At 35.5% G+C, this 26220-nt stretch overlaps 2 protein-coding genes across 4 annotated transcripts; both read right to left on the bottom strand.

The window, feature by feature from the left end:
* Nucleotides 1-3760: 3760 nt before the first annotated feature.
* LOC129301315 (protein indeterminate-domain 7-like) lies at nucleotides 3761-6443 on the bottom strand. 3 transcript variants are annotated; one of them, XM_054939896.1, is made up of 4 exons: nucleotides 6253-6443; nucleotides 5705-6012; nucleotides 5132-5531; nucleotides 3761-4865 (listed from the first exon to the last, which is right to left on the bottom strand). In XM_054939896.1, the coding sequence occupies exons 2-4, from the start codon at nucleotides 5889-5891 to the stop codon at nucleotides 4046-4048; spliced, it is 1407 nt and encodes a 468-aa protein (XP_054795871.1). In that variant the 5' UTR covers nucleotides 5892-6012; nucleotides 6253-6443; the 3' UTR covers nucleotides 3761-4045. The 3 variants fall into 3 exon arrangements, with proteins under 3 accessions (XP_054795871.1, XP_054795880.1, XP_054795866.1); XM_054939905.1 differs by having other exon boundaries at nucleotides 5705-5988; XM_054939891.1 differs by having other exon boundaries at nucleotides 5705-6443.
* Nucleotides 6444-11159: 4716 nt separating this feature from the next.
* LOC129302034 (glutaredoxin-C10-like) lies at nucleotides 11160-12903 on the bottom strand. Its single transcript, XM_054940697.1, is given in 3 exon segments — nucleotides 11160-12819; nucleotides 12822-12851; nucleotides 12853-12903. Coding segments are annotated over 3 exon segments (444 nt in total). The 3' UTR covers nucleotides 11160-12456.
* Nucleotides 12904-26220: the final 13317 nt, after the last annotated feature.

The raw sequence follows: 26220 nt of genomic DNA, 5'->3' as shown, positions 1-26220 counted from the left end.
TTATTTCAAATTATCTTATAATTTGGGATAAAGGGAGTACTATTTATGCCACACCAAACTCTTTCTCAGGCTTCCTCTATCCATCCACGCAAATTCAACCCCTTCTTCAAACAAACTCCATCTACTCATGTTCTGTTCATATTATAATTTCATCTTACCATCCTTTTCATAACATTGTCAACTGACATTTCTACTTTCATCAACATTATTCTAGTCCACACCATTTACTTTTCATGCGTAGTGGGCCTAATCTGTATGGATTCAAACTTATGGGGCCAATGGTCCAGCTTCTTCTATAACCCTTGCATGTCTATATATTGATATTTGGTTCTCATTTCTTTTGAAGCCCATTGAGCCTGTAAGCACGCATCTAGTTAGGAATAAATCGAAGGCTTAAAGTTTGCACTAACATGAAAAACGCGAGTTACATAACATCAAAGTTATTTCATATTTACTATCGAAAAGAAGTATATATATATGATGATCTCTGTTAATTTTCTGCTTGAATTAAAAGACACATTTCACTTGACTTTGGCATGCCAAGAATAATGAATCTAGCTAAAAGAGAGTCGTGGTTTGAATATAAAGTTGTTAGCTTGCGTGAAGCCCTCAAATGGAAGAGTGAGTTTGAAGCATTCCAAATATATATAGCAGCCAAAGTGATGAGAACTCCGCCTGCTGAAGGATTATCATGCAGAGATGGCTGACTTTCGAATAATCTGTTCACATTTTCATGATCAGCTTGATAAATTCACATGTTTCATTTGCATCATGCGCTTCGCTAGATAAATTACCAACTTCCCCAGTTAACTGGGCTAAAACTAACGTATACTTCATGGTGCTTCAAAATAATACGGATAAAAAACACAGTTAATTAATTAGTGTAGAAATCATACCAACATAATAACATGCAGCAAAATGAAACAGTGGTAACTCATCAGTGTCAAATTAAAAATTCTTAGTTCAATCCTCAACAATTACATTTGACTTTTTTTTTTAAATATAAGTCCAAGGAAAGACCATGAAAAGATAGACAAGGATTGACATTTTACTTTTAACGTCCCGTTGTTCCTCATGTAGATAGCCACTATCTTATCGTCTTGAGCCAAAACAAGAAAGGCATTAAACCGTCCGTAGTAGAACCTTCATTTCCAAGTCAAAAACTTGTAGGTTCTTGAATTAATAACTCGTACACCATTTCCCGTCCCTAATATTTTCAACCAGTTTCTTGACTCCACTTAAACTATATATGCGTCTGTCTATAAACGTATCCCAACGAATATCGTTAGTTAATAAAAAGGGTCTTTCAATGTATTATATGGAAATATACTACACAATTCTCTAAGGTGAAACAGCAAGTCATTGCATTTTAGTTCTAGTATAATCATGGTAAGTAATTAATATATGATTTCCTGACATGCACAACACAGTCACTTCACTATACAGCCTATACAGCCGCCAGAAAAATGAAATGTCCGAATTCTCTAAATTAAAATAATTGATTTTCGAATTCCTCAATGAATGGCCACATCATATTTGATAATTTTTTTTTACTCCCTTTAAATCATAATATAAACTGTCTCTGATGTCATTGGTAAGGGCTCTGGCAACCTCGCCCTTGGCAGTGATCCAGTGGCTATTATAGGTGACAATGAGAATGACTCTTTGTTATTATTATTTTAAACTTTAGAGGCTTGTAATCATTTCCTATAAAAAGTTATTTTTAGCTAATGATTAAGGGCTGCAGTGCAATTTTAGAATCTCACCATTTTTCTTTAATAAAAATTTGCTTTAGGTCCTCAATTGATAGTTTCCATTTAGGATTACTACATATATACCAATCCACACTAATTTCCATTCTAAATTTAAAAATAACAACCAAAGCAAGGTTTTCTTAATTTCTCAAATTATTTTTTAAACAAATCTTATATTCATTATCAAGTGCGTTTTAATACAAGTATAAATTATTGCAAAAATATATTGATATTTTCAATAATATGATAACAAGAAAAGAAGAGGCTGGGAGGAAAATAATGAGGACAAAAAAATTCATACGTGGAAAGCGAATCCCTATCCAGGGTCATCCCTTGATTATCTTCCTATCTTTTCTGTTTGAACCATCCTTTTTTTTTTTTTGGGAGAATTATAAGTTAAAACTTAACGTTGTCAAATTTAGTATTCCTTTTTCAATATTTCATTATTAAAATTTTTAATTTACCATCGACTTTCTTACAAGACATTTACTTGTCATCCTCTCAAGACCATGTTAAACCATCACAAGTTCAAAACAAAGATTCTTTTCACTTCTGTGCGACTAAGTTTTTTAATGGGAACTGCAGCATTCTTCCTCATTTCAAGGTGGCTTGTCGATTTTTTACTTGTTACTTCACCTGTACAGATTCAATCCAATAAAACAAATTTAAATCACAACTGAACTGTGACTGAAATACATGTGCATATCTCAATACCACTATTCCAAGCTTGCCCTTACTGATGTGCATGCACGTGTGATTTGAGTGTGTCCACTGCACTGTTCAATTGTTTTGTTGTTGCTGTTGTTTACCTCAAAACTCAAAAGTGACTTTAACTCCATGCAGCTTCCCCCCCCCCCCAATCTAAGCATTCGTCTTTTGGTATTAACCTTGTTTGATTTGGGTTTTTAATTATGTATTTCGTTTTATTTTAAAGAAATTGATCTTTTTTTCAAATGCAAAAAAAAAAAAAAAGAAAGCATTCATCTTTTGGGGAAAATAGGAAATCCATATATAAAGAGATAGACAGACTATAAGCTGACTAAGTTAATTAATTATAGTCACAGGTAAAGGAAAATGAATCCACGGGAAAGACAACAAACTAGGCATTAATGGGTTCAAAACAACTATCATATAAAGACAGAAAAAGACTTACATATTCCATCTCCAAAGGAAAAAGCATCATTGTCAAACTGTTAATTTCTTTCCTTCGTCAGTTTTCTCTTCAAAGTTTAGCAATTCACTCCGTTTATATAGCTTTTCACTTCGTATACTCTATCAATGGTTTCAACATATATCACATCTCCCCCGTATTTGAATTCAAATTTCATATTCCAAATGAAGTAAACAAGGCATAGATCTCGACAATATAATTCCTATAATGAACCGAGTTTGCAATAATTAATAAACCAAATAAGATTTGATTTACACTACATACATTTGCGTGCGTGCGTGTGTTTATGTTTACTGCTCAGAAAAAAAAAAAAGAAACCGAGTCAATATTATTATATATCCATAATTATTTAGTTATAAAATTAAATCATTTTGATTTGTATCAAAAGTGCCAAGTGCAAATGAGTAGTAGTTTTGGGAAGGGTGTTTTTAATTAAAAGAAGACGAGGCAGCTTTGTGGTTAAAAATTCAGGCATAGAAGTGGTGATATAAAATGTGTGTGAGTGTGTACATTCTCATATAATAAGAACAAATCGTACTTAACTATAAAAAAAGGCCTTGCCCCCAACAAATAAAAAAGACCTCACACTGCTCTCCTAAAAAAAAACTTTAAGTAAGCTCTACGCCTTTCTAAGACAATAATAATAAATATAATCACGCCTACGACAAAGCCTAAGATAATCATATACATGTCTGCCATGCAGATCCAAGAATTATCAAATTATTTGTATTTAAAGAAAGTTAAAGCAAAAAATTCTTTTGACACCTTACATTGCTAATTAATTAAATGGAAGAAGAATAAGCCGTTATGACGGTGAAAAGATCAATGCCAGATGTCAATATCAATAATATCATAGATATAAGAGTCAGATTATTAATTAATGAAAACTTGTGCAGATAATATTACGAAGGCTGCAGAAGGCTGAGACCAGTAGTTGTCCCTTTACAGTACTATTCAGAGTCCATATTCAACTACAGGAATATGTCTTAGCTAAGGAAAATCAATTTGGAAATCCCATGAAAGACAGAATTAAAACCTTTGGAAGATGTATAAATACCACCAAGACAAGGCGTTATTGGATATATATTTGTACATCGATGTAATGCACAAACAAACCTAATTATCCTTGCCAAGGTGTTTGGTTGCGACTTTGCTTACCATACGACGAAGAAGCCAAATGGTCAAGCCCCGATATGTTGAAAAAATCCTTTTGAGAAAATGCCTTGAGACCCAGAAAATCTCGGGTCATTTCATCACTAGCAGTGTCTCTTGATGTTGGATTCAACATTCCTCTCAAAGCATCCTCGAAGGAAGACCTCTCAAAGGCACTAGCAGAAGAAGGCACGGACACAGTAGAAGCAGCGTTAGCCATCATGTCATGGAAAAGAGAAGCAGTAGGTGGAGCTTCTGTGTTGCAATTTACAGCAGTAGCATCATCTTCTAAGTAATCAGAGGCGAACCCAGCAGCTTTATTCCCATAAGAAGCCAAGGCATGAGGCAACCCCATCTGGTCACGTGAAGGCATACCCAAAACAGCAACAGCTAAAGATGAGGATGAATTAGGCATGGTGGTACATTGATGATCAGATTGAGGCATGTGACCAATTTGTGATGCTTTCTGCAACAAAGCAGTGGCTGACATATAAGGAGAGGGTGGGGATTGGAAACGAGGAAGGGACGGTGTGGGGTTAGGGTTTTGATGGTGATGGATTAAATTCAAGGACTGATCCAAATGTGAGGAGGAGAAAGGTCTGAGGGTGTTTCCGGTTCCAGCTTCTCCCAACCATGGTGGAAAATCTTGCTCTTTTTTTGCAAGTAGTGGCGGTGGTGGAGCTTGGAGGGGATGGCTGTGAAGAAGAGGGTTCACTGCTGTGATTGCTCTTGCACTCTCCTGTGCTAAAGCATCGCAGAAGGCTCTGTGTGTGATGAAACTGTCCCTTCTGCAACCAAAGTCAGAAAAGGCAACCAGTAAACAACAAAATCAATATCACAATGTTCCCCTACTCTCTCTTCTCTCTCTTCCTTGTGTCATCTTTTTGCATATTCCTTCAAAGTGTTAACCTCACACATATCAGATGTTGGCCATTAAAGTTTTTTGAAAGAAACCATACATATACAAGGTCACCACATATGCATTTTCTATGTATTGAAAATAAACCCGTAATTAATTAATAGAACACATTAATTAACTAGAAGTTTTTGTTACCTAGAGAAGATGGTTCCGCAATCACATTTGTACTCCTTGGTGCCGCAAATTTTAGAGTGAGCCTTCCAGTCAGACTGAACAGCGTAACGCTTGGAGCATTTCTCACACTTCCATTTTTTCTCGCCGTGCTTTCTGCAGAAATGCTTTTTGATGCCAGTGAGGTCTCCGAGGGCCCTTGAGGGGTCATGGTGAACACATGTTACCTCCGGGCACACATACACCTTCTTTTTAATAACTTCATTGTTGTTTCTTTGTTTGAGCTTCCATGGCAAGTTGTGCCCTCTCCTGTGAAGCTGAAGATTTTGGTCTCTTTGAAACCCTTTGTTGCATATTTCGCAAATGAACCGGTTTGTCGCCAAGAGGGTCTTGGGAGACAAGGCTATTACTTCAGCTTCTGGGTCTGAAATCATTAAAACCAGAGAATACTAATTAAACACTGCTAAATAGAAGAATAATTGGCTAATCATAAGAAACAAACCTTGCTTTTTGCACCAAACCCAATATATACCAGCGATTTAAAAACGAAAGAAAAAGAAGGATAATCAATACTACTATTGATTTGATTTATGTGACCTGGATTGCCCGGAAGGTTTCTCTTCTTTTTGGGTTGTGGTTCTTGATTTGTTGAAGTGGAGGAGTACTGCTGAGGATAGAGAGAGACAGGAGTATCATTTCTAGTCCCAGAAGAAGCGCTTATTATTTCACTAGATGCAGTTGTCAAATTGGACATATTCTCATCCACCGCCAAAGCTTTCATCATCTTTCTACAAACTAAAGGTGAGACATAAATCTAAGACAGATCGGCATTTGAAGCACCAGCCTGAAGTGGAATCTGAGATCTGAGGTGCAAAACCTGACTGTAGATATAGAAACCGCTTACACTGGAAATCATACATGCAGCAATTAATCGAAACGAGTAATTAAATAGAAAAACTGAATTCGGCTGTGATGGTAATCCCACACAAATGATATAAATATGTATATATAGCTGTCTTGTTACTATGGATTTGAAGGAGAAAAAGCCGAGAAAAGTGAGTGAATTTGAAGATGGACAACCCTTAGCAGCCGGATACCTACAGCCCAATAATAATTGGAATACGTTTAGGTGTAGGTGAAGCAACCTGAAGGAAAGTGCCTGAAGAGGGTAGCTGCTAAACACAGTAAAGTTTTGCAACTGGTTGAGGAAGTTTCATGGAGTTGTCTGGATGCGTGAGAATGAGAATGGGAAGAGCAGGAAAAGGAAAGAGAGGGAGGCAGGGAGAGAGAGGGTGGGAAGGATGTGGATGAGAGAAAAGGATTCCTTTGAAGCTCACACATCCATACAGGACCATAACCCAAGCCAAACAGGGCTGGTTCTGACGTGCGCTTTCTGTCTTTTGCTTTGTTTTTTTCCTACATTTTTCTAAATTGTTGTCCCTTAATAATTGCTTGATATTATGAGATCATGATTTCCCCTACTCTCGTTAATTCAAATATTATCAATTACTATATGCATATTTATATATGTTATAATATAATCTATCTGTCTGACATTATTGAATGATTGTTCAGGCCAACATTCTCCCTCCCTAAAAAGTAGAGATAAAGTAATCCAGGGACATTATGAACTTTTAACATCAAGGGTAAAAGTGATAAAAAGCAAAACTGCTTTACCTCTTTCTGCACTCACTGCCATCAATGCTTCAAGATTGGAATTTGCAGATATCCTCCCCACGAACTACAGTTCTTACTAACTCAATACTATTATGTTCCTATCTCCAGCTCTCTATGCAATACTATTTGCACGCAGAGATAGAGAAACAGGCTCTCTCTTCAAATGCATTAATCAATACGATTCAGTGTTAATGACGTTATTCTTTTTGAAAATTTGAACTCTTGTTTAATGGCGACATTTATTTGCATGGTTTCTGAAGGGAAACGTGAAGGGAATATAGGTCGGTCCCTGTGCATGCTGCCAACCCATCACCGCTTCTGATCAGATTTTTTTTGTCCAAAGAGGACAGAGAGATGTCAAGGCGTGTCGGTTTTATTCTAATATATATCATGAAAAGTCAGTACCGATTTATTTAGAACAGTGTATATAAATATGATATGACAAAGTTAAGCATCAATGTTTTGTCAACAGTAGAAGATGACAACGTACTAAATGAATGTGGGTGACATGGCTGGTTTTTACTTTTGCTTCCTCTGTCTCTCTGCTGGATCATTTGAAATTTTCAGTCTCTGAAATATTACACAACTAATATATTAATGCGAGAGGGTTATGGATCAGAAGATGATGATTAGTAATTGGTTTGGTGGACAGGATGCAAGTGATGAGTAGACGGATGGACCTGGGACTACTGCTGCATGCGTGGTGTTCTAGAACCAGGGACTGGGCAGTCTAACACACAGTGTCAAAAGCGGGACGAGTAGAGTGATCACCGCTCCATATTTGTTCTATCAAAATAATGATTACCTTGTATGTCTCACTAAAAACAAGAATAAAAAGATCTGGGAGAAAATGAATGCCGTGATCCCCACTACAAATTAAAGTTCTGCTTCTAGGGCATATAATTATAAACCACTAGTTATCAGACTCAGTCACAGCTTATTATCTGATTTCATACACACGGACTCACGCGCGAGTAAAGCGCATGCAGGTAATGTCTTTAATTTCAACTCCAACTGATAACAGGCGAAGTTCCTAAGACTCTTCACATATAGTTCAGGTTACTAAATTTTGTCCCAATATTTGCTCAACTAGATTTGACGTCTTTACAGACGTGAGGGACCAGACAGTCCTGTCCATTGTTATAAAACGCATACGGAAGATATGGCGGGTGCGTCGCTTAATTTAAATGTGCTGGCACGAGTGGGTCTCACCCTTTGGGCTCTTTAAGCCCAAAAAACGGAAGGTGCTGCTCAACCATATCACCCACTACAAATTCTCGATCCGTTTCGTTGGATATACAGCTTCAAGGCACGATCAAAATTGACCGAGTTCAAAAGTTAATCATGTAAATATTTTCAGTTCAGGATATAGTGATCTTGTTTTTAAATCCTCTCTACTTTCTGCTAATTTACCCTTTTTAATAGTTTTTTTTGTTAGAAAACATTATTAATTATGATATAATTCAACAATCAGCACTTTGCTTCCTACTTGAAAATATCTCGATCTCTATGAAGTATATAAAATCTGTGTCCAAAAGATAATAATAACAATAGTAAGCCTAAAACCTTGGGACTCTGGGTTCATCCCCTACGGCCCACCCGCTCTGCCTCAGATAAACAAGATAACAGCTTTACCTGGAGACCAGAAGCAAGTGGGCGTTTAGATGGAAAGTGCTTTTCATACAAGTCAACTTTCTCTTCCCCTTTTCGTCACTTATGACCAGCGTCTCGTTTCATCTTTATCGTCCTCTATAATTGCAGCTCCCAAATAACTTCCATAATTATTTGTTCTTAACATGTCAACTTTTTCCCTACCATCTCGCCATCTCCCAATTTTATCTTTTCCTTTTTTTTTAACAAAACTTCTTCTGTAATTATTCGTTATTTGGAAAAAAAAAAAAGAATACTGTAAATAGCTTCTCAATAGCTGTTTCCAAAATATACATACAAGGCACCCGGTCTTCAGCATTTGAGTTTCCGCTGGACGATTGAGTCTGGGTCGTGTGTTCCGTTCAATTTCAAAATGTTCATCAGCATAATCAGCTATGTTAAAGATTATTTTCCCCTTGAGGTCAGCTGGTTGATGTTAAAGATTTAAACACTAGTTGATACCTTTTTTTTAAGACATAATTAGTAATTTCACGTTAGGGTATCACTCTCACCGAGCCTGACGAGCTGGCTCACAACATCTTATAAATTAATTAAATTGTAATCAATTCTTTTATGGCTGACTCTGTTTGGTCAATTAAAGGACGAATTCCTCTTAAATGACATGAGAACCGATTCACAAAACAGGCCCGAGGACGGAGGATTCTTTTTTGGTGGTGTTCGGTGCAAAACAGAGTCCCGTACGTTTGGTTCTACCAAGCTAAGAACTAAGAAAGGTCAATCAACTTAGTTCTAGAGCTAATAATTCGAGCAAGTCAGGCTTAATTCAAGTTAGGATTATTTAGATCAGATTTAAAATATTTTAACATATAAAAAAAATTATATAGTCAAATTCAACTCTAATTCTTCGGGCTTTCAAGCTAGTTTAAATACTCGAATTGTTAAATATCAAAATGTTTTATTTTTGATTTAATTTCAATTTTATTTTTAAAAAATTAATATTTTCAATTTTTATATTATTTTATTAATTAAAAAAATTTGAGCATTCAAACTAAGCTCATTCGAGCTTGGACTTGGTCTGAAATTCTTTAAGTTTATTTGAACAGTCCAAATAAGTTTGGAGTAAATAAAATATTTTAAACTATCAAATCCAGCCTTAAAATTTTTTCATCAAGTTTGGTTCAAATTACTGCCCCTATTCAATCCCCAATTAGCTCTCTGCTTTAATGAATGACACTGCTTTTGCAGGCTAACATACGTTCTATATTTTGATCTAGATAACCGAAGAGAGGTTACAGGAAGTGAAAGTACACTGTATGATTGTTCAGTTAATGCATGGGTGTTGAAAGAGCATTTTATGGAGCAGGACCTTCACAGAAACATATTGAGAGATGGAAAAAGTATGATGATATCATGATAGTAATGTTTTGACGGGTGCGTGCACTAATTTTTTTTGCCGGGGCGGCAGCAGGGTGTACAGCGGACGAGGTCAAGAAATTTGTGAATATTACTCCGCGTCAAGGATTCCTTTAGAAATAGGGAGATTCCATGACAGTTCATATGATTCTGACACGTTTAATGGTTAATGATTGTTAGGAATTACGAAAATGTTTGTCCTGCTGTCTTGGAGCCTGTGGTTGAGGAGGGGCTAACAAAGGCGGAACCTTGGCTTTGGTAATGAAATGCTTAAAGAGAAGGAATAAGAGGGGCATTAAAGTAATGGGGACGATGGGAAGTTTAGGGTGGGGAGATGGAAGGAGGAAAGGTGCTTTAGATAGGATGGGAAGAGAGTGCGTGAATGATGAATCAAATGAATTAAAATAAGGACCCAAGCATTAGGGAGCATTGAGTGGAGGCTATTGCCGCTTTAGGTGCATATAATTGTTGTTTATGGACGCACTTTGCAAACCGAGTGCTGGTATTTTGTTTTAAAATAAAAGAATAAACAATGAGGGAAACAAGGATGAGTGGGAAGGAGGGTTGGGCATACGGGGGAAGAATCATGGCCAGATTCTGGGGGCTGTCAAGATTCTAAAAAGAGTTGGAAGCCCTCCTTGATGAGCATGCATGCCTGCCACGTTGGATATAAATTTTCAAGTGAAGGGCGCACTCAGAAGCGGACTAGTGCTTCATCATGAGTTCCCTGTTCATGCCATCACCTCTCTCTCCTTTCTTTTCTCCCAATTTCTAGCTTCTTCCGTACTGCTTTTCAAGTATTAGTTACAAATTTCAATCACTTGTATTTACTTTTCGCTGGAATCACGGGTTTCCTTATGCTAACTAGTATTTACGGTCATTCAACTGTGCAGGTTATTATACGTCTGCTGTATTTGAGAGGCGAGGGATAGAAATCAGAGTGCCACGTGCCCAACATGAATTTCCCATTTTGAGTTTGTAATTAATTAGGTGTTCATATTCTTGATGATGATGCTTACGCCAGCTCAGGGGACTTGAGATCCCCGCTTTCTTTACACACACATGGGTTGGTGCAGCACAGCCATGCCATGACGCACCTCCCTTCGTCATCACATATTTCCTTCATTGCCTCCTCTTTTGCTACGTTTAGTTGGACAGCACTTTCCAACATAAGGAATTTTGCCCTTCTCTCCTCCTTTGGATTTTTTTTTTTTAAATGAAGAGTGTCGGAGGGAAAATTTTAATTCCTGCCCCTTGCTCTCTAGGAGTACAGTGGAAGATTTGAAGAAAATCGTTTCATAAATCAACAACAAAATCATTTGAAGAAAATCCTTCTCTCTAAGAGTGTCAGTAAACATAAATATTCATTCCATCTCATATCGTTTTCAAGATAAAATAAAAAAAACAATACATGGTGACCTGGTACCCAAAAAAAAAAAAGAAAAAAGAAAACAACAACAACAACAAAAGGGATTCCGTCTGCTTTAATGTGCATGATACTGACTAGAGGGAACCGCGTCATGCGAACACAAGATACCACAAGTAATTCTGAGAAATCTAACAAAACTAACAAGGAATTCAGCATATTTGATTTGATACGGGAGAACACAATTACACGAGCCGTGGGATGGAACGGGCGTTGATGAGAGGGACGAGAGAGCAGAGCGCCAAAAGAGAGGAGAGGAGTCGTGTTTGCTAAGGACATTTGATTTCCAATAATTGAACAAGCATTTGTCCGCATGCTTCCTTTCCCCTTATGCATCATTTTCATCTTCTTTTCCAAACTACTACTCTGTAAACCCCCACCCACTCCTCCTTTCATTTTCCCATCTTTCTTAACGACTCAACCCCATAAACAATGGCCGCGAAGCTCTTCCCTTCCTTCTTAGGACGGCCAGGATCGTTCCTGTCCTTGGCAGATGGCGCAAACAACAGATGGACGCGCAGGATGAAAGAGAAATCCCAAAGGAAAACGCATTTCTCATCTGCCTTATCTACGGATACACCAACCCAACAAATACATATATGATTGATAATTGATTTTTATGCAGAGAGAGATGAGAGAGAGACTTTGGGATTTGGGGTGAGGAGAGGGAGCGAGCTACTGGGGCTATGCATCTACTGCTTTGAGTGCTTAATAATTGGGAATGGGACCCAAAAGACTGACACGGAGACTGACTTGCTCTGACTGACTCCGCGAAACGTTGTGGAACCCCGGCAACGTTTCCTGACTGCACTGCACGTACTGGATACCCTGTACACGTGTTCCCTCCATAACCAGCGAGTATCCTTCACGCCAAAACCTCCCTCGCACATTTATTCGAATCCATTCTCCCTCCCTCCCTCCCTCCCTCCCTCCCTCTCTTTTTGATATGATTATTCGAATCCATTCTTTTCCTATATTGACCACTGACTCCGTGTCCACCATCCATCCCCCCAAAAGTAACAGAAACCAACAGAACCCAATCAAACAACAAAAGGTTTTCCTAATTCTGTTATGCTCGTCGTTTCCATACTAAACGGGCAAACGCCTCGCGGATTCAGATTTCATACTCCTAACGATATCATACAAATTAGTTATATCGACATCTCTCTTCTTTTTTTGTTTTTTTTAATATTAATTAAGATGGGATAAAATCAATGGTGAATCATACCCATAGAGCACCGACTTCGACTAGCTTGGGGACGAGGTGGCCGCTGAGATGGAGGGCGACCAGGGACTCCAAACCGCCTATGCAGGCGCCGCCGATGAAAACGGCGGGGGCGCGATTGCGGAGGGATTCGGTGTCGAGGTCGGAGGAGGCAGGGAGAGCGGCGATCTCGTGGTCGTCTAGTTCGATGACGGTGGGATGGACGCCGATGGTGGCTAGCAGCTTCTTCATGACGTGGCACATGCAGCAAGAGGATCGGCTGAAGATGATGACCGGGTGCTCCGAGATCAGGCGCTGGATTCGTGCCTCAGTGGTTTCGTCCAAGTCGATGGATAAGGAGGAGGAGGAGGAGGAGTTCGTCATGGTGGTGGTGGTGGTGGTGGTGGAGGAGGCTGTTAGGTCAAGGTGGACAGCGTCGTCAGAGCAGTGGCGTAACCCTTGCATCGCCGTACACCGCCGGTAGCGAGAGCGAGAGAGAGAGAGAGTGATGTCAGCGGGGGAAGAAGGGAAGTGGTGTTGGGGAGACTGGAGAGCTGGAGGTGATTTGTAGGTGTTTTATATATGAGCGGAGGGCGTTGCTTACATCATAGTTTGCTGTTCCCCGCCCCCAACTCTCCTGCACGCGCCCTCCTCGCGTCTGTTTACCATTAAAAAAAATTATAAAATATTTTAAATTAAATTTTATTGAAATAATTAATTATCTTCAAATTAACTATTTTTTTATATTTATTTTTATTTCATAAAATTTTTTATTTTAAAATAAATATAAAATAATTTATTGAATAGAAATACTTTTAAAAAAATAATAATTATATTTTAAAAAATAAAAATATTTTATATTTTTTAATATTCAATCTCTTAAAAAATATTTTATATTTTTAAATGATGGAAGTATAAGTAAAATTATTTAAAAAAATATTTAAAATTTTACATCTTTCTAAGCATATACTTATTAAATTTTTTATATAAGTATTTTAATAATGATAATTAAAATTTTCAATACATTATTTTTTAAAATAATTACCATAAAGTCATCCACAGCTATTTAAAATATTCAAAGGTTCCATGGAACATTTGAATAGCTGTCAATTCCATGAGGTCTTAAGGAATAACATAAAAGATAGTCTACACGATGGTTTTGGAAATAACACTTCTTACCTGCTATACTTTGGTCCAAATAGGACTTATAAAAGATAGTCTATATGATGGTTTCAGAGAGAAAACTTCTTACCTATTCAATCCCAAAATTGAAATTTTCATTGAGATATTGTCTCATCATTATTGGTCAAATAATCAAATAACTCCGTAGCTAGGGCCATCATATATCAGAACTGATGTATATCAAATGTATATGATAATAATTATACCAAACCTCACTAATTATATACTCCTATATATTTCTTATACCTTTTATGTGAGGTGAAAATGTGTTTAACAGGTTTAATTATATGACCCATTTTTTTCCGCGGAGTCTCGGTGAATACTGTGTGTGTGTGTGTGTGTGTGTGTGTTTGGGGCCAGAAGAAAAAGAGATCACGCGGAGTAACTTTGGCCTGTAGGGTGCGTTATTTAACATTTATGATTTGACGTCAGAGAGTTGATTTATATATACACACACATGAATAAAGGAAAATAAGTCAGAAACGAGTTGAAGGATGGGATGGGAATTTGGAGGGGATACCGGGAGGAGGAAATGTGTGAAAGATTGCAAATCCGTAGTGCGCGGTTGCTGGCTTTTCTCAAGGATCAAGGGAGGATTCAGGATTGGTATGAGGAGACCGGGTCGCCAACGTAACAGCAAAATGGATAGTTCGAGAATTACCCCATATTTTTGTTTCGAATTGGAAGTAATCACTTCAGATCGCACGCCCCCCCAGTTGGCAGTAGTAGTAAATGGGTCCGTTTGGATTTCAGTTGGGTATAATAGATTATGAAAATAATTGATTAAGTGATAGATTTTAATCATAATTGATTATGTTATAACGTAATCTGTTTGGATACTGTTTTTTTAAAATTAATTTTAACAAAATTGAAGATGTTTGGATAATTTAATCAGAATTAATTTTTAATTATATAAATTACTATATAATTTAATTTTTAAATATCAAATATTAATTTTTTGAATATACAAAGTTTAAATTTTATTAAGGAAAAAAAAGGGAAAAGAAGAGAGTTTAATTTTATTTTTATTAAATTATGTGCTTTCTTTGTAATTTTTTCTTGGGCCATTCTTTGTAATTTTTCCCAACGCTTTTTGATAAACGTTCTGCAAAAGCTGATGGAGAGAACTTACGGAAAAACGCGCGTCCTGACCCATAATCGATTTTTGATGATTTTTGACTGTTTGGCTAACTTTTCATATTAATCGATTTTTTGCCTCAAAAATCGATTAATGAGGCAATCCAAACGGACTGAATGATGATTGACGTCCCATTGACTTGGGACGCCCAATGGTGAGATTGAACCCCTGACGTAACCAAACAAAAAGGTAAGCCCGGGCTGACGCGGACTGGACCCCACCACCCATCCCTGACATTGTCTGCGGAAGCGCTTCTTCCTTCCCCGTCATCCTGACGTTCCTCTCCCGACACGTGCCCTTCTTCTTTTTCTTTCCTTCTCCCGGGGAGGCAACCTCATCCTGTGGGCTTGGCCGTTTCCACCCAATGAACTCACTCCACGTGGCCTGGCGGCCGGCTGCAGTGGGCTGTGGTCCCCCGCCCCCGCGAATCTAAAGTCATTGAGCTACGAGGTGCACCGTTGATAGTGGTAAATAGGGTGCCTGCCATGTGGCCCGTGACGTGTACCCGAGTTGCATCACATCGCGCACCCCTCTGAACTCTTTTGTCAGCTTCTGCTCTGTTCCAGTCTCGGCCGCTGTTTCCAACCCCGAAAGCAATTTTTCCTTCTAATTAATGGTTACTCGCCTGTGCATTACGGTTGTGTATTTAATTAGTTATTACTCAGCTTCCAACACTGCCTGTTTTAGAATATGCACGTGTGGAGAGGAGAGTACTCAAGTGAAAAACGGAGTTAGATGTAACGTGGTGTGTATGGTAATGACATCATACGCAGCATGTAAAATTATATCGCCAGGGATCGCACTAAAATTTTTGGACCCTGCCTTTTGACATATTTCGCCGTATTCTCCTGATCATTGCTGAACTCAGGACATATCTCTTGGTGAATCCTGCTTGATGACCTTGTGAACACTAGCTAGCAAACTCTTTTTGGTCAAGCATTCTAAACCAGAGAGTTGATTTGCTTTGATGAAACTCGATTAATATGTCTGATGTCTCTCCAAGTCTCCATCAGCATGACTTAGAGGGCAAGCAAGAGAAGGCGTGGTGCTACTGGAAAACTGAGACGGTGCGTTTGGTTTTATGAATAGAAGGACTGGGATTTGATTGGGTGGGCGGATGTTCCAAATCAAAAGGGCGGGGGGATTCGATGGATTGGTTGGGTTAATTAAAATGCAAGATCAGTGGACAATAAAGGCACGGACTTGAATTCTCAGCTTTTTAATATTTGGGGTTTTGGAGAGGGCTTTTGTTGCGTGGAAATGGCACTGAAGGTCATTATGCGTATGTATATAAAGTCAAATCCATAAACAAAAAATGCAGGGCGTCGCAGTCACACATCATCGTCAACCATTCAAAATTCACACCACGTACCCTGTGGCTTTTCACTTACCGCCCATCTCTAGGAACTTCAGATTCGTTTGTGTGTGTATGTGTGTGTGTGTGTGATCATGGGTTAATCAATGAGCATGCGAGACGTACATGTCACATTAAAAATTAATTAATTTATAAATTATTGGCCTGATTTTTAGCGAAGAAGTCAAATAGTCATAACTCTGGTTAGATGTGCCAAGCATGTTAGAGAAACATGTTCTTAAAAGAATAAGTTATAATCAAACAATTAAAAAGATTTTAAAGATCCTTTATCATAATTTTTTTGAAATGACTTATGAGATTAGCAATATGGAGTATATCACAAATGAGCATAAAGCTCATTAGAATTACTTATTATAATAAATACAGTGAGATGCTCCATAAGAATGGAGAAGCAAGCAAGTTTGGAAAACTAGTCTAAAGGCAGAGTTTACACAACGAGAGTGAGTCACATAGGGTGAGGTTGAAGACAACATAAGGTCAAGATTTGAATAGTTTATATTGGACAAGTATTAGATAAATTTGATAGTGTCCAAAGACTTTTAATTTTGTGCTTGTTGCCTATTTATAACAAATAGTAACAACGCACTTCTATTTGAATTTGGTGCTTGACGCCAATGGGAGCAGATAAATTTCTGTGCTCCAATCTATCATTTGATGTGGTGAGTGTGGATGTGCTGAGATTCTTGAGTGATGGAAGGAGTGCGCAAGACTTGGTCAGCTTGCCTTAAAATGCACCGATTTACTTATTTTTACCTGGCTAGACCACATTTCGGCTGAACTCCTTTTCTTTTGGGTTGAGCTTTAAGGATCTTTTACTTTTGGACTTGGCGCTCCAGATTTGGTACAAACATAAATATATTCATTAGTCAGAACGTGTAGGTAGTGGAACATACGTATCTATAAGGCATGTGGGGAATGAACAAAACGTTTATGCAACGGGGGGCATATTAGAATTGGTGTGATAATCAAGCAAGAGATTTGTGATTTGTAAGGAAGCAGACGTTCAAGTTCGATCAGGAGTCGGAATCTCTGGACCGTATTGTATTTGGTTTTTCGTTTGATGTCATTTTTTGGGTGTGCGGATCTGAAGCCAATCCGAATGAAGGAAACATGGGATTATCAGAAAACTAGGAGTCAGGGACGATGAAATTTTTGGGGAGTGAATGAAAACCAAGAAAGGGGTATATAAATAAGCATAAAATATGTGTTAGATAGATGCATGGGGTTTATGTTTTAAATTTAAATAGCTGTCGCTTTACTGTTTTTATTATCACTTGTTAATTATTGTTAATTACAGCAACAATCAAATACTGTGGTTTGAATTAATCAAGAATATTTTAGTTGAATAATATTAAATTTTAGTATAGCTAAACAAATTTTCTAAAATGGAGAGCATGTACCAGGAGGGAGGGAGAACAAGAGTGGGGGCTTGAAAAGGCAGGAGCAGTGAATCCAAACCCATGACTCAGGGGCATCATCGAATGGGAAGCCACGTGTCAGGTAACTGTAGCATTATTAGGCCACTTAGATTCCTTTCATCTAATTATTGGCGATTTTTTTTTTTTTGGCGGGGGGGTGGGGGGATTTTACTTAAAATGCTTCATAAATCGTAAGTTGAGGGATGGAGGGTTTGCGGAGGTGAGAGAGAGGTGGACATTAATGCTTTGTTAATGGGTTCACACATCTTGAGGAGCTCCCAGGGGCAGAATTTCAAAGGAGGGTGCGTGCTTACACGCTCGCCCTCTATGTTTTTTCAATATAAATGCTCACTCTATTTTAAAATATAGATTTTTTTAAAAAAATATTATCTCATATTAATTTGTAAATACAACATTTATTCGTGTTCCGATTAATACACCCTTATTTATAATGCCAGAGTATCATCTCTGAATACCTTTGTTCGTTAATTCTTTTATCAAGTGAAAAATAAATTAAAGCTGAATTAAAAAAATGTAAAAGGAGAATTTCTCACGTCAATTGATACGCGTGCCATGACCTAATTACTTGAAAGCAGATGGAGCGGCAAAATAATGTCGGTGGCGTTGCGTTTGATGCAGAGCGTATAAAAAAAAATAATTGACGGAAGATGCGTAGAACTTGTTTGACTGATTAAGGGTGACACATGGGTGACGTCTTCTGACGTGACATTATCATGTCATGGCAGCTGAGGCCCCCTCCCACCCTTTATTGTTCTCGATTTCTCCCAACTTGATCTCAATAAACAAATTCAATCCAAAAAAAATTAAAAACCAAAAAACAACTACGAGAACGGCATATCAAAAGTCAAAACAAAACAATCCCGCCCCTGAAAATATGCTTCCTTAGTCTAAAAATATAAAATATTTTTTAAATATTTAATTATTAAAAAATATAAAAAATTTTAATAATTTTTTAAAATATAATCGTTACTCTATTTTTTAAAAATAATCTATATTAAATAAATATTTTATATTTTTATAATAAAATATATTATTAAATAAAAATAAATATAAAATAAGTTAGTTTAAAGACAATAGTATGTTTTATTGTGAGTGAAATTTAATTAAAAATATTTTATATTTTTAAATAAAAAGAGTATTTAATTTATTTGGTAAAAAATTAGAGCATCTTTAATTAAATTTTATTACTTAATAACTAGTTAATTATTTTTTCATATGTATTCTTATTTAGTAAGATATTTAAATTAAAAATAAATATAAAACAATTCAATTATTTAATGTATTTTTTAAAAAATAAATTAATTATAATTTAAATATTAAAAATATCTTATGTTTTTCAACATTTAACCTTTCAAAAAAAATATTTTACTTCTTTTATTTAAAAATGTAAGTCATTTTTATTTTTAGTCTTTCGAGATGTGTTCATAAAAAACAATCAGGTTTGATGTCACAAGGCATGCTAGAGATACGAAGTCTCAAAAGGATGGAAGAACCTGATTTCTAATCAAATGCAAGGAACTCGAGCTCCCTTATCATAGTTCACTCGAATGTAAAAATGTAAAATGAAAAAAATTAATGTAGATACAAAAAAATAGAGATACATTAATTAAAGAAATAGGTAGTAGGTTATACCGGCTATACAATAAAAAATAAAGACTAAAATTATATAATAAAAAAAATAAATTAAAGTTGCAGACATGGTGTAGTGTGGAATTTGTTGATACAGATGTAGATGCCCCTCGTTGAGAGAAGGCTCCTCTATTTATAGATAATCTTGGTTTGGTGCCCGAACTCTATGATCACTAGTTTTCTTAAATTTAGAAAGCGTTTCCTCTATCATTGCCGATCATCATGGGTGGAGTGCAGTTTGTCTTGATTTAGCAGCTAATGCTTCATAAATATTTTTTTAATTATTTTAAAGCCAATTATACAAAGTTGAGCGTGGGCTTCCAAATTTACAATTTGAATGCAAATAAAGTATAATCATTATTTTTTAAAAAAATATCTCTATTGATAAATAACTTTATATTAATTGAAGGATCTTTAATAGAAATAAATATAAAAAAATATGGTTAGTTTAAAAGTAAGTAATTACTTTATTATGAGTAAGATCTAGTTAAAAATATTTTATATTTTTAACAAATGAGTATATTTTTAATAAAAATAGTATACGGCATCAATTCCTTATTCTTCCAAAGTCCAGTATCTAGATCTAGTCTCTTGAACTTAAGGTGCCAATATTTTTTATTGAAAAAAGGGAAACCGAAACACGAGCTCGATTTAAACAATATATTAATGGACTTAAAAATGATTTTAATTCCAACAATGTCATAAAATTCCACATGGTTTTGAATACGGTACTGCAATAGGGGGCCGAGGACGCAGCGCTCTTTGACTCTTTCTGAAGCCGTGCGTGTCTGTGCACCACAAGTCAGTCGTTCAAGGTCATAAAGATTTTTCTACAATTTTGTTAAATTTCTGGCGAGCGCACAAATTATTTAAATTATTGCCAGAGCCCGGAAACTCGTCCTTCTGCCTCACTCGTTTACCGTAAGCTAAACCGTGATTTCCACATCCTAATCAATTTTCTTTTCTTTATTTCTTTCCTTGTTAAGTCTCTCTGACGCAGGCATGAGTAAATTGCATGGTACTTAATTTGTGAATAGTGAAGTTTGTTAAATATTTTAATTTAGTATTAATACATATTATTATTGTATAATACATAGTTAGATGTTGGCTCCATCTATTTCACAAAATTTGTGAAATAACTAGAATTCAACTTCTCATACAATGCATGTCATAGGAGCTATCATGACTCGATGGCTTTATAACGGAATAAATGAAAAGCGAGCTATGCTGGCCAGCGTTCTTTTTTGTTGGTGGGATTTTGTTAGCCTATCCTATCATAGTTTAAAAAGATAATTTGATAAAAGATTATCATAAATGGTTCCTTGTTCAACCTCAATCTCAAAAAATGTAACATACTTAATTTGAAAAAAAATAAAAACAAGCCTGCATTGACAAATTTAAATAAAAACTTTTTTTTCATCTTGTTTTATTTTACAACAAATAGTATAAATATGGCACAAAATTATCATTTACAACAGGCAATGACAAAAACTGTAATTAACGGTAAATAAGTGAAAATAAAAGGGGGAGGGAAGAAATGGATCAGGGTTTTAATTATAAGAATTTTAAATTGAAAATGTCGCAAGCATCACTTGGGCCTGCCCAACTTAACCTTTTTTAAAATACGAGTTGATAAGTTGTTTGGCCCATTTTTATAGCGGGTTAAGTAGGCTGGCCAGTAAATATGTCCCATCTCTGGGGTTAAAAATGTATTGATAATACAACAAAAATCAAACTGAGACACAGATTTGAATCCCAGGATTTAAGAATTAAGTTTTTTTAAAAAATAGTAATGAAACATTGGAACTAAGAGTGTGCGGATCATATGAACTTGGACACAAACTTGGCGCTAAAAAGCAGAAGTGGAAAAGATTTGCGTGAGGGCACTAAATTAATTTACCGGTCCGTGGTTATGATTTGACACCATCACTTTTCAACACTCGATGTTTGAAAGTACCCGAAACACATAATATTTGGAATATTCCTACCATAAATTCAAAGTGTATATCTAGTGACTGGCCTACTTTGTGAGTTTGTTTTAATCTCCACTAAAAATTAATTTCCTTTATTTTTTAAAAATTATTAAATTCCCATCGATAACTTTAACAAAGTGACTAATTTCTGCATCCAAGAAACACGTCTTCCCAGTGATGGGACCCATCAATTATGGGGGGCTGGAGAAGGTGGAATCGGTAGCACTTGGCGGTTGTGAATGAAGGGAAGAGGCATTTTGATTTTGCGTTTTTACCATTTTGCCTGTTCCATTTCAGATTCCTTCTTTCAATTTGCCACCTTTTCTTTCCACCAGCAAATAATCATCATGAACAAAAGACAGAAAAATTTTCTCGAAATATTCAAATGACAAATACATATCACAAAATATGATAATTCTTTTTTTAAGTTTGGGTATTTGGTCGGCATCTTAATTTTTTTGTCAGACGGCTATTTTGCTCCATTTTTTATTTTTTATTTTTTGACCTGGAATCCATTTTTTATATTGCAGTCAAGCACTTCATCAATTTTGTAACTTGATTGCTTCCAAACCAAACCTAGAGAATTAAAAATATTTTTGTTATTGGGGGAAGATTTGAAGCGTAAGATCTAGAGCTTCAACCCACATTAAAGGTGGGATAAATGGTTTTTCTATTCACGCAGGATATCGGTACATTCCTTATCCCTAGTTTTGTAATGAGGCAAATCAGAATTGGCTCTGATAGAACAATATGTTCAAGTTTGAATGCAGTATAGTCGCATGTGATAAGTTTCAAACCCCCAAAAAATAAAGTTTTATTCTATTCAAATTACAATGAGATCACCTTTTATAGGAAAATCACCTGATCAAAAATGTTATATTTCACTTCCGAATTACAAACTCCCACTGTTACACACATAATTGGGGAACTGTACGCTTTGACATTGCACCTTTTTTAATACTAAGAAGCTTATAATTATGTTATGATTGCTTGGATGTTCTATGATAAAAATCTATCACATGTTGCTGCACTGAATTTCTCATAGTGCCGGCCTAACCTTATAGATTTCAAATACTACTCCACTTAAGGTGAACTCTCATTTTTACTATCATGATCATGATTTTCATGCACAATGTAGTTCATACACTCAATCATATTCATATTTCTTATTAATTAACATTTGGTTAGAAACACAATTAATAAGTGCATATTAGTTTCACAAAATCATTTTCTTTTCTCATTTTACAAGTTCTAAATCATATATACAAATGTATAATAAAATATTTAATTCCACAATCTACTTATAAATAGTTAAATAAATTAATAAATAACATAAATTATTTAATTATCTCAACTCTTTTATTATAAAAAAGGCTTACATGTGGTCACTTCTAACACTTCAACTATTCTTCATCCTCAAAGAGGTTCCAAGTGATCGAAGGCTATAATATCAAACACCTGTATTAATTTCTAACTTAACACAAACACATATTAACACAATAAAACTCACCTAAACTTTCAATCCTTTCCTTTGGACAAATTCTATATCGAAACTGCTTCCCATAACTTATTACAAGTCCTAGTAATTTCATTTACCTCAATACAAGATTTTCACAACTTAAAACGTTCTAATTGAGGCAATAATTCAACTAAAGTCCTAAAACACAATCAATAACTATCAAACTAGTTATAAATCCTTAGCTTACCTTCCAATAGATCTTTTATTGATCTTTGGGTTAGAAAACAACCTTCACTACCTTAGAATTCAATTCCTTAACCTCTTAAACTAAGAAAAAATAGGCAAACGTCAAGTTGAAACTAAAATCCAGGTGCTCGTAAACTTTTGCCCTAGCAAAGCTTCCATTTTTTTTTCCTTCTCAATTATTCTTTCCCTTTTTCCTCTAAAAAATCATGAGCTGATTCCTTTATAAAGAGTCAACTTTATGGTTCATGCGTCGCGACATATCCTATGATGTTGTGGTGTATGGCACAATAAGATACTTCTCACCCTAACTTTTTCATTTGGTCTTGGTTAGCTTTACTTCCATCAAATCTTAATTATACAATTGTCTAAAAATTTAAAATGTCAATTTACAATTTGAAAACATGGCTAATTTAATTGATATACTAATTTGCTAATTTATTTCTTAATTAGAAATTAGATTACAAATTAGAATTTGGAATGTTACATTTGAGGTGTTTTTGTAACATTCCAATTAAAATTTTTATAGTTAATTTGGATTAATAAAAAATTTTAAAAAATTTTTAAAAGTAAGTAAATTAACAGGAGATGATTATTAGATCTAATTTAAAATATAATTTTAAGTTAAAATTTTTTTAAAAAAATATTATTATTATTATTATTAGGAAAGAGAAAAAGAGAAATATAATAGAGAGAAAGATTGAGAAATGAAAAATATATATATGTATATATATAAATTAAAAAAAATAGGAAAAGGGGGCGGACGTTTCCATCTGCTTGTAGGTGTATATATAAAAAAAAGGGATAGAAGAAAGAAAAAAAAAAGGGACCTACACGCCTGCACATGCCATTTTCCTTTTATTTCTCTTCGTGCGCGAAGCGGAGGGAGCCATAGAGCACAGTTCGCCGGCGATAGGGATCTTATAAGGTGTGATTTTAAGTTTTTTAAGAGTACGTGAGTGTTTTAAAAAAAATTTGGCTCTTCAATTTTTAATTTCATGATGGTGAAGGATTTAGAAGTTGGAAGAGAGGTGAATTTATGATAAATAAAAATATCTTATATTTTTAAATATATAACTCCTTAAAAAATATTTATATTTTTAAATAGAGAGAATATAAGATAAGTTGATTTTTTATTTATCATGATAAATATTTTTTTATCATGATTGAATTAAATTATTTTTAAAAAAATTTTTAGGGTGCCACGGTTTTAGCATTTTTGCATCAATAGTTCATTTAAGTTCCTCGCACTCTAGCTTCGCGAAGTTACCTATCTAGGATGCTGTTGTTGCCATGTGAACCCGCCACTACTTAGCTGCACAAAGAAGGTCCAACTTCAATTCCTTCAAGCTCCCGTCGGTAGTTCCTTCAATTTCCTCACGCTCTAGCTTTAGTTTGCGTCGTTCCGTCTCACAATCTAGCTCGCTGCCATTCCATTCTTGCTCTTGTAATTGAAGGTCGTATTATGTAATTTTTTCTTTGCTTTGATGATCAGTTCCTTCACTTTCTTTTAAAATCAATCGCTGTTAATGTGTTATGAAATTATTGTTGAACATGAGCGTGCTTGTTTTTTTTATTCTTGTTCTTTCTTAAATACTCATTTCTCAAAAAGAGAAAAAGACGGACAAGCCCTCGGGACTTAAAAAACAATTATCATATTTCGCAGTAAATAATTGTCATTTGGGTACTTCGGAGGGAGTTTTCTATTATTTTTCTAATAATCATTTAAAAATACGCAACCATGTATTCCAAGACAGTAAATTGCAGATAACTTTTTCAAATTCTATTTGGCTACATGTAATTTATATACTCCTTCTGAACTATAGTATAAGTTATTATTAACTAATTCATGTTTTTTAAAAAAGTTAGTTAAAATATTGATGTTTTTTAAAAATGTTCATATCTTTTCAATTGTACCATTGAGTATAATAAATATAATATTTAATTTATTCAAAATACCTTCATTAATTACTTAATAAAGTAAGGGTATAATTGAGAAAAAATATATAATGCCTTTCCAATATCTTATATTTTGGACTAAGTAAAACTTTTAGAAAACATGTTATATTATGGTCCGAAGGGAGTAATTGCTTCGTAATCCTTGAGGATTCAATTGAATTGAATGATTATTCTTGCAACGAAGATGTTCTCGTACTCATGTATGCCCAGTCTATGAAACTGAAAATGAGACAATTGAACATCTCCCTTTTTTTTTATGTCCTTGGGTTAGATTTGTTTGATTTGGCAGCCCCTTCTGTTTCAAGTTTAATTCTCTTAATATTAGAAGTTTTGAGGCACAGTGGGAGTTTATTTTAGACTCAAAAAATGGATTTTCTGACTCAGATATAGCTCTTCTATGCTAGACACTCTGGTATATTTGGAAAGCAAGAAAGGATAAAGTCTTTAATCATTTAGAGCCTTGTCTTGAGACTACAATTGAATAAGCACAAGCTTCTCACAATGCTTTTTGGACTTCTTGCATTAGTCAAACTCCTGTAGATGAGACACTTGGAGATACTACTATTACTGTTGGTTGGAGGGTGCCTCCTGTAGGCTCCTCAAAATTAATTTAGATGGTGCTATTTTTGGGAATTATGATTCTTCTACCATAGGGATCATTTGTAGGGACCATATTGGTGATTTTCAATGGGAATTCATTGATAAAATCAAGTACTTATTAACTTTTATGACTGAAGTTTTAGCGTTAAAGCAGGCTCTTATGCTAGCATCTGATTAGGGCAATGATTAAATCATCTTTCAGACTGATTGCAAACTTCTGATGTCATGGGTTACTCGGAATCAACCTGATTTGCATGAAGGTGTAGAAATATCTTGCATGACTGCATTGTGGTTGGGTTCTCTCTTTCCTTTACTCCTCATCAACGAAACCAAGCAGCTAGTTTATTGGCAGCTATTATCATCATCACCTTCTTTGTCTGCTTTTCTGACCTATGATGCAATCGAAGCTTCAATGGGGTTCTCAGATGCTTCTCTTCCAGGAGAATGAATTGGCATTAGTGTTAAATCTTTATATCTCAATTCATATAAACAAGTAAAGTGATGCATGCGTACCTAAAGAATCCATGAGTGTTTGAGAAATCTCGATTACCTCGAGTGTAGACAGGTACACAACCCACAAGGTCCCTAGAGCCTTCAGAGAGTTCAAAGATAATAGAGTAGAAGAAATGAGTCGTGTCTCTACGGTTATTGACTGATCCACTTATATATAGATCAGATCGGTAATCGCCTTATTAAATAATAAATAATTATATATCTTATTATCTCTGACTCAGTCAGTTAAAAGATAGGGAATAACTGACGGTTACTGGGTTGTGGGTTGGGCC

This window comes from Prosopis cineraria, unplaced genomic scaffold (genome assembly GCF_029017545.1).
Source record: "Prosopis cineraria cultivar Desert tree isolate PC_DT_omini unplaced genomic scaffold, ASM2901754v1 PC2, whole genome shotgun sequence".
In the NCBI taxonomy this organism is placed as follows: domain Eukaryota; kingdom Viridiplantae; phylum Streptophyta; class Magnoliopsida; order Fabales; family Fabaceae; genus Prosopis; species Prosopis cineraria.
This window is presented reverse-complemented; position numbering and strand designations above follow the sequence as displayed.

Bases quoted from the DNA above. Each gene is read 5' to 3' on its own strand.
- LOC129301315 (XM_054939891.1), bottom strand. From the start codon at position 5,891: ATGATGAAAGCTTTGGCGGTGGATGAGAATATGTCCAATTTGACAACT. The intron at 5,532-5,704 runs GTCACATAAATC...TAATGATTTCAG, and splicing joins AAACCTTCCGGGCAATCCAG to ACCCAGAAGCTGAAGTAATA. The intron at 4,866-5,131 runs GTAACAAAAACT...CTTTGGTTGCAG, and splicing joins TGCGGAACCATCTTCTCTAG to AAGGGACAGTTTCATCACAC.